This window comes from Apodemus sylvaticus, chromosome 17 (assembly GCF_947179515.1).
Source record: "Apodemus sylvaticus chromosome 17, mApoSyl1.1, whole genome shotgun sequence".
NCBI classification, from domain to species: domain Eukaryota; kingdom Metazoa; phylum Chordata; class Mammalia; order Rodentia; family Muridae; genus Apodemus; species Apodemus sylvaticus.
The window spans coordinates 20,287,664-20,297,109 of NC_067488.1; the positions used below are offsets into that span (position 1 = coordinate 20,287,664).

Genomic DNA, 9,446 nt, shown 5'->3' on the forward strand with positions numbered 1-9,446 from the left:
ACTAAGTAGATCAGGCTCTCCTGGAACTCACAGAGCTCTCCCTGCCTCTGCCTCCTGGGATTAAAGATGTGTGCACCACCACAACCTGCAAATTTGGCTATGGGTTCTCCAGCATGAGTTAGAGACTGTGCTGTCAAGTTGGGTAACACCTTTTTACCATAGAGTCAATTCATTTGCAAGGTGCGTAAAATACCTGTGAACATCACGCGGTCACTGTGAGTTCCAGATGCTTAGGAACCGCGTCCCCTTAGCAAAAGTGCTTTGCTTCTTTGAAGACCAGCAAGCAGCAAAACCTCCCAAGTTCTGGTCGTCGAAAATTGGCTCATTTTCTTCACTTGGAAATTAAAAACATTCATGGGAATGATACATGGCGAATGGCAAAATACAGAGTGCCTGGGTCAATGGTATCATCTTTGGGTATTTTCATAGTACTAGTCTTTCAGAGACTTCCTAAGTGTCAGGCAAAGAGCTACACAAAGCAAGTACACTTTTTAGTCCAGTTCCCGAGTGCGCATGTGCCAAACTGAGCGAATTTGCATACTCAGCGGCTCCTCAGCACAGACGGAAGCTCCGCCCCCAAAAGCTTGCGCTCGGAGGTGGGAGTGGGCGTTCCTTTGTGAAAGAAGCCAGAGAGGCGGGCCGTGGGCGAAAGGGCGTGTACTTCCGGGTCGAAGGAGCTTCTTTCCGGAAACTAGACGTCTAGAAGTGCGGAAGTGAGGCTGGCGCCAGTGGGTCCGGTTGCTTAAGCAGGCATGAAGATCACCAGGCAAAAACACGCCAAGAAGCATCTCGGCTTTTTCCGCAACAACTTCGGAGTCCGCGAGCCATACCAGATCCTTCTGGACGGCACTTTCTGCCAGGCGGCGCTGCGGGGTCGCATCCAGCTGCGGGACCAGCTGCCCCGCTACCTTATGGGAGAGACCCAGCTGTGCACCACGAGGTGGGCCGCGGGGCGGGGTCGCGGGTGTGGCCTAGGTTCTTCCAGGCGCAAATGCTAAGTCGGTTACCGAGAGTCAGGCAGATAGATGGTACTGTGCCTTGCGAATATTCCGTCATTTCTGCGAAAAATCAGAACACCTGTTCTGTAACAAGTAGACCTTACTTGGACTTCTGGTTCCAGTCAAAACCAGCTGTGTGGTGTTAGGCGAGAAATGGTGTAGTTGTGAAGTAGAGAGCATAAGTTTTTCAAAGTTGACATAAGGTCACATTGTTGTATCATTGCATGGGACATTTTTCAGCATCCAAAACTGTAGACCAGGTTGTCATTGAACTCAGACATCCTCCTGCTTCTGCCTTCTGAAATCTGGGATTAAAGGTGTGTGGCACCACCTTCACCCAGCCCAAGACATACGAACTTTGAAATCTTTTATGGATCCCGTAGTCTGAAATGTTTGATCTTTTTAGTCTTAAGAGCTGTCTGTACGGCTTTTAATAGCCTATGCCCCTGAATTAGTTGCTTCTGAGTGTAAGGAGTTTGTTTACTCCCTTGTGCCATACAAATATTAATAGTGCGGTGCCGTGATACAAGCGGTGGAGAAGTACTGTGTGTACACACATCATATTTTCCCAAGGAATTTAACTATCGAGTCACTCAAGATAGGTTACGAATACTCTGTGAGGCTGAGGTAGGAGGAGCACCATGAGTTTGAAGTAAGCCTGGCAAGTCAGTCTCAGGGAGTCAGAGGGGAAGGACAACCACCTTTCCTTGGGAATCTTTGTTTTTTGTTTTTTAGTTTTTTTCGTTTGGTTGTTTTTTGTTGTTGTTGTTGTTGTTTTTGTTTTGTTTTTTTTTGTTGTTTTTTTTTTGGCTTTTTATTTGTTTTGTACAGGTTTCTCTGTGTAGCCCTGGCTGTTCTGAAACATGCTCTGTAGACCAGGTTGACCTCAAACTACCAGCCTCTGCCTCTACCTTCAAAGTTTTGGGATTAAAGGTGTGCACAACTACCACCTGGCTACTTTGGAAAATTTTCAAACAACACAAAATTTGAGACACTGATACCGAGTATTTGCTGGTTCCAGAATACTTATTCTTGTTGTCGCCATCTCTTCCCTACTGCCTTACGCATCTGCTTGTAATTTTTTGCTGTTTGTCATGAAAATCTTTTTTTTTTTAATTCTTCTCTCATTCAGTACATCCCAACTACAGTTCCCTTATCCCCTCATCCCACAAAATCCACTGTTCCTCTGTTTCTCTTCAGAAAAGGGCAGGGCTTTCAGGGATATCAAACAAACAGGGTATAACAAGGTAAAATAAGACTCGACACAAACCCTCCTCCAGACAGGACGAGGTAACCAGTGGGTGAAAAAGAATCCCAAGAGCACACGAAAGAGTCAACGGCACCCCCACTTCCACTGTTACGAGTCCCATAAAACCATCAAACTACACAACCATGACATCTATACAGAGGACCTAGCACAGAGCCATGCAGGCTCCGCAATTGCTGCTTTAGTCTCTGTGAGCCCCATGAACTCTGCTTAATGGATTCCGTGGGCCATTTTTTTTTTCCTGGTGCCCTCAACCATTCTGGCTCCTACAATTAAGAAAAACTTTTTTTTTAAATCAAGATTCAAACAGGATACAAAAGTTGCTTTTGATTCTGTGTTAGTGATTTTTGAAGTTGTAATAGTAACCTGGAGTCCCCTTCAACATCTGGAAGGCTCCTTGTATCTGGTACTTCTGTAAGAGATACAGATTTGAGGATAAGTTAGAAATGTATTCAGTTTATCACCTAGTCTTACTAGTCATTTGAGGTCAAGCAATAATGTGTGTGAGAAACAACTTGCATACTTCCTCCTGCACGCACAGGTACTTAATAGATGCTGACATTGGTCTGCTTTCTATTTGGAGTATGCCTTTAATAGTCTTCATTTAAGAAAAAGATGGCAACCAAGCTACAAATTCAGATTTTTATGGTATAGTTTTTTTCACTTTAAAAACATGAGTATTGTGTTTATGCTTGCTTTGTAGAAACAGAAGGGATGTGTTGGTTGTGATTCTGGACTTTGAATGACTGTCTTCTCCCCAGGTGTGTGTTAAAGGAGTTAGAAACACTGGGACAGGAATTATATGGAGCAAAACTGATTGCCCAGAAATGCCAGGTTCGGAACTGCCCTCATTTCAAGAGCCCAGTGAGTGGGTCTGAATGTCTCCTGTCCATGGTGGGTGAGGAGAACCCTCACCATTATTTTGTGGCCACACAGGTAATGTTATTTTCAAAACTGTAAGGCAGTTTTAATTACCTCTATGTATACTTCATGTAGACCTGTTTATAGTCAAGAAGAAAGTAAGTGGGAGAGATAATGTAGTGTTTGAAGTTTTGTTTATTTGCTTACTGTGATGTATTAGGATCCCATTCACTTAGCTATAGTCCATGTTTCATTGTTTGGACTTTTAAAAATGCATCTTTTAAAATGGAATCAGTAAAGCCACTTACTTGAACATATGAGGAGAAAACTTAAATTCAGGAGAAGTTTCCTCCTAGAGGCTGAGGAGCCATGCAGTAGTGTGCTGATTGCTTCACAGTTCTTCAAGTGGGGAGGAGTCGGGCAGAGTCTGCCTTCAGTACTCGTAACTGTTAGCATGTGCCTGAATTCCTCCTATTTCTCGAGGTCAGGTGCACTTCCTTTAAGATTAGCATCAGGAGGCTGGAAAGAAGGCTCAGTGGTTAAGAGCTGGCTGCTCTTGGTTCAGTTCCTAACTGCTACACAGCTGCTCACAACCATCTGTAACTACAATCTCAAGGACTCTAGCCCCATCTTTTGGCCTCCTAGGCACACATGCGGTATACAGATAAGATTTTGGAGTCGGCTTATTTCTCTGCTTCAGCCTCTTCCCTTGGGGATGTTTTGAGAGAGTATCTTAGTGAAAAAGCAAGAAAAAGTTCCTAGTATTTACTTTTGCATTAGTTGGTAATTCGTGGGTCCAGAGTATTGATTGATCCACCCAGACTGCTACTGCGTATCTTCCTTCCACTTAGTGTTTATGTTTTCTGTCCTCTGTCATAAGATATAATTTAATAAGACGTGTGTCATCTGAGAAAGAAAATATGTAGTTCTTTCTCCTCCCCGCCCCCCATCTAGCCTTTTTTAATAGAATCTTAATTTTAGGCGCTAATTTTGCTTGAGAAACTAAATCCTTTTCCTTTTTTAATAGGATCAGAACTTATCCGTGAAAGTCAAGAAAACTCCTGGAATTCCTCTCATGTTCATTATTCAGAACACTATAGTGCTGGACAGGCCTTCTCCCAGGACAGTGGCCTTCGTGAAGGCGGTGGAGGCAGGCCAGCTGGTCTCAGTGCACGAGAAACAAAGTATCAAGCAACTCAAGGAGGAGCAGGGCCTGGTGCGGAACCCTGAACTGAGGAGGAGGAGGAAAAAGAAGAAGGTGGGCGGCCCCAATCCTCTCAGCTGCCTGAAGAAAAAGAAGAAAGCACAGGATACAAAGTCCCCTGCTTCGGAAAAGAAAAGGAAAAGGAAACGGATTCGGAACAGATCCGCCAGGAAAGTCTCTCCTGTACCTGCTGAGCAGCAGGGTGCGGAAGGGTGATGGGTGGCAGAGGAGACTCTGCAAGGCAGTGTGAAAACTGACTTCCTTTTCAAACTGTGAACATGTTCATACCAAAGGACTAACTTATTTTTGTAAACTAATACTGGCGCATACACTTTTTCCAAAATTAAAGAATGGTTGTGTTTGTCAGTGTGCCTCTTCAGTTGCATGTTTTGGGGGATGCGTTTTTATTATAAAACTATTATCTCCATCTTCTCCCCATTCTCACCCTCCAGGTGGTGTGTATGTGTGTGGTATGTGCAATAGTATGTTTGTGAGCCTGTGTGTGTGTGTGTGTGGTATATGCAATAGTATGTTTGTGAGCCTGTGTGTGTGTGTGTGTGTGTGTGTGTGTGTGGTATGTGCAATAGTATGTTTGTGAGCCTGTGTGTGTGTGTGTGTGTGTGTGTGTGTGTTGTGTGTGTGTGTATGTGTATGTGTGTGGTATGTGCAATAGTATGTTTGTGAGCCTGTGTGTGTGTGTGTGTGTGTGTGTGTGTGTGTGTGGTATGTGCAATAGTATGTTTGTGAGCCTGTGTGTGTGTGTGTGTGTGTGTGTGTGTGTGTGGTATGTGCAATAGTATGTTTGTGAGCCTGTGTGTGTGTGTGTGTGTGTGTGTGTGTGTGTGGTATGTGCAATAGTATGTTTGTGAGCCTGTGTGTGTGTGGGTGGGTGTGGGTGTGTGTGGGTGGTATGTGCAATAGTATGTTTGTGAGCCTATGTGTGTGTGTGTGTGTGGTATGTGCAATAGTATGTTTGTGAGCCTGTATATGTGTGTGTGTGTGTGTGTGTGTGTGTGTGTGTGTGTGGTATGTGCAATAGTATGTTTGTGAGCCTGTGTGTGAGGTCAGCGTGACGTGTCTTCCTCTATCACTCTCCACCATTATTTTTTGAGACAGTTTCTCACTGAATCACTAACTTGCCAGGTGAGTGATACCAGATGGCCATTAAGCCCCAGAGATCCTCCTGTCCCCTTTCTGGTGCTAGGATTGGCAGCATTCACTGTTAAATGTGGCTTTTTGTCCAAGGATCTGAACTCAACACTAGTGCGGCAGGCAAGGTACTGACTGCGACATCAACCCGGTACCAACTAGTCAGTCCTAAGGCCAGTGAGATGGCTCAGCGGGTATCTTAGGGTTTTATTCCTGCACAAACATCATGACCAAGAAGCAAGTTGGGGAGGAAAGGGTTTATTCAGATTACACTTCCATACTGCTGTTCATCACCAAAGGAAGTCAGGACTGGAACTCCAGCAGGTCAGGAAGCAGGAGCTGATGCAGAAGCCATGGAGGGATGTTTCTTACTGGCTTGCTTCTCCTGGCTTGCTCAGCTTGCTCTCTTATAGAACCCAAGAGCACCAGCCCAGGAAAGGCACCACCCACAATGGTCTAGGCCCTCCACCCTTGATCACTAGTCGAGAAAATGCCTTAAAACTGGATCTCATGGAGGCACTTCCTCAACTGAAGCTCCTTTCCCTGTGATAACCTTAGCTTGTGTCAGGTTGATGCGCAAAACCAGCCAGTACAGTGGCTACAGATGCCTTCTGCCTACGTTGATAACTGAACCTCATCCCTGAGACCTAGAGAACTGACTCCTAAAATTGTCTTCTTACCTTCACACCTGCACACAAAACAAATTCATGTCATTTGCAAATGTCACTGCTAAGGGAGAAAATGGGGAAGTTACCAATTATTTTGTACATGGCAATACAATTTGTAAAAGTTTAAGATAAAAGTAGTTTGACAGTTGGAGAAACCTCCACATTCAACTGTTAAATACAATGCTACCTTCTGCTCTCAGTAAACTGGAAAGGATGGCTGTAACACCGTCCATTTTCCTACTAGATGAGTGTTATAGGATTTATCGGTCACGAACTCATTTTTAGCATTGTGCATGGCTGACAAAGTGACATGCAGTGTGGCTAAATGTGTAACATTGCTCTCTCTGGAACTAATAGCTTTGGGCTTGTCTTCTACATTGCCCAGCAATATGGTATATAGTTACACTCATCCAATAGTTTCAAGTCATTTTTACCATGCAATGCTCAGCTGGGTTCTACTGATGTCCTCCAGTGCGGATGTGATTTCTGCTGAGATGTCATTATATACTGTCCTCTGGAGAACTGTCACGGTAGGCTTTTGGGGGGAGAGGTATTCCCTTGATGTAATAAAGCATACAGCGTGTAAGAAATCCATATTTTGAGAATATCTACTGCCTTTATTACAGACGTCATGAGTCCTAGCTGAAGGTCACTTCGATTTTCTTAAATCTTATTTATTTATTTATTTATTTATTTATTGTCCTGAGGAAAATGTTCCATTTTTAAGCCCCACATGTTAAATAATGTGTTGATCTTTGTTTTTGATAGCTGATCTGAATACTATCCTTAAATGACAAAAATTCTAAAATAATGTTCTACTGGGTATCCCTGTTGAAGTGTCCAAATTATTCAATTCATTTAGAAATCTTTTATGTCTGGATTTATGTAAAATAAGATGGTTGTGATTTGACAAGTTTAATAATAGTTTTTCATGTGTAGGATAAGGATAAAATATGCCATTTTATTGTGCAAGCTTATCCATGTGATTTTTAGTTTAGATGTAAATGGAAGGCCAGAAGAATGGTAGCACCCATCCAAAACATCCCCAGCCCACTCCACAGAGAAGGGGAAGAGTGTTGAACGACCATTCCTGGTACTGTAAGCCCTGGGCAGTAAGGTCATGTAGAGAGCTTATTATTAACGGTTAAACTGACATTGATGGTTCTCTAAATTGACATAGCAGCAAACAGTCTTGTAAATATCCATACTTATACCCACAAACAAAAAGGTTCCCAGCCTTAATCACAGAATCCTCTCTTTGCAATGAATGATGCTGAATACAGAGACTCGTGCTTCCCTAAGATGCAGCTGTGACAGTTCTGACCCACAGCCCTAAACAAGACAATTATAGCACCCCTCCAAGGTTCAAACAAGACAATTATAGCACCCCTCCAAGGTTCAAGCGGCATTGCAGGAGTGTACGAAGAACCAGAAGATGGGATGAGGGATTGCAAAATGCTGTTTTCTAACTAGATACAATCTCTGAAATTATTAACTCGAGTCTTGTTATCTGTATCTGCCCTAGGCCCATCTAACACAGGGGTCATTAAGGGGTCATTAATAGTCAAGGTGAGCCGGGCAGTGGTGGCGCACGCCTGTAATCCCAGTACTCTGGGAGGCAGAGGCAGGTGGATTTCTGAGTTCGAGGCCAGCCTGGTCTACAGAGTGAGTTCCAGGACAGCCAGGGCTACACAGAGAAACCCTGTCTCAAAAAACCAAATCCAAAAAAAACCAAAAAAAAAAAAAAAAAATAGTTGAGGTGGGGGAAGGGGCTCATGGGGCCCTCCCATTGACTTCTGAACCATTTGCTATTGATAGATCCTGAGAGGGGGGAACCACTGTCTCGCTGTGTACCCCCTTCTGAGCCTGCCGTGCTCTAGCTTCAAAGGCATGGTCACACAGACAGCACTGATCTCAATGAGAGATGTATAGGAAGGGGGAGGCTGTCAGCAGGACAGAAGGCAAGAGTGGCCACTATCCATTGTGAATGTGTAAAATGGTCTAAGAACAAGTTAAATTGATTTAAGGTCAAGTACTGGCTAATTGCAATACATCTATCTCAGTTTGGATTCAGCATGTAATGTTCACTTAGAACTTTTAAAACCCATGTACTACTTCATTACAGGAACATGGGAATTGTCTGCTAGGAGGGTTGGAAATGACTACACCAGCACCCACCAAACTTTTGAGGTGAAAGGTCTATGCCAAGTTACACATGTAACATTTGCACTTCCCTATGTAAGATCTTACCTGCTTTTTTTCCTATACAACTGGTAAATCTGCCACTTGGAAAAGATGCCTATGGTCAGGATGTTTTTATTTATCATCTTAGCTTTAATCTAGACATTGCTACACGTCTTAAATAATTCTTGAATAACTACTTAGTGTAAACCATAGAATTCAGGTTCTGAATTTACTCTTTAAAAGACTTTGTGGTTTACTAGAATATAGCAACAAGACCAGGCCTAAGAAGATGGTTGGTGGTAGAGGACTCACTTATCATTATGAGAAAAGAATTCATCTCCTGCAAAACACACACACACACACATACACACACACACACACACACACACACACACACACGAACAAGCGCAAGAAACAGAATGAAATCCTTGTTACTTAATGCATCAAATATTTCTTAGCATTAGACACCATGTTATAGCACAGATGTTTAACTAGTATTGGACAAAATGAAATAGTAAGAGTGCTTACTATAACTGTCATTGCTTAAGCTCCAAATACTGCTTAGTCTCCATTTCAGTTTTATTATTTGGACCTAATTACTTATCTCCCTTTCACATTGGGAGTTATTGTGATTAGGTGATCAAAAAGTCAAGTTTCAAGTCCAGAAAGCACAGTAGGCTTGTGAACTCACTGGTATTTCCCCTGAGCTTCAGAATTTATAATTGTTAGACACACTTAGAGACTGCGTGTATCGCCATGTTGTTTCTCATGTCTAGACAAAGGGTTATTAGGGTAGGGAAAATCAAGCAGAAACTGTTGAGCTTTCTTCTATGAGAAGAGTAAATCCAGAGCTAGGCCCTCATGAGCAGAGGGGCGGAGATCACTGACACCGCTCCATGCTGGGGTAAGGCAGACGTGCTGATTTCATGAGAGGGACTGAGTTACCAATACCAAGACACTTAAAAGCCAGTCAGATGAAAGTCCCATTGGACACTGCTTTCTTTACAAGCTGAAAAGTACTCTCTCAACCTTTTAATTCCCTTCAAAATTCCTCTTATTTGTGAAGGAGGAAAGGCAAACAGTAGAACGAAAGAGAACATGTATCTTGTAAAGGA

General features: G+C 43.2%; 1 protein-coding gene across 1 annotated transcript; it reads left to right on the forward strand.

The window, feature by feature from the left end:
• Positions 1–674: 674 nt before the first annotated feature.
• Positions 675–4,696, forward strand: Utp23 (UTP23 small subunit processome component). The gene is made up of 3 exons (XM_052161421.1): positions 675–940; positions 3,027–3,201; positions 4,154–4,696. The coding sequence occupies exons 1-3, from the start codon at positions 753–755 to the stop codon at positions 4,544–4,546; spliced, it is 756 nt and encodes a 251-aa protein (XP_052017381.1). The 5' UTR covers positions 675–752; the 3' UTR covers positions 4,547–4,696.
• Positions 4,697–9,446: the final 4,750 nt, after the last annotated feature.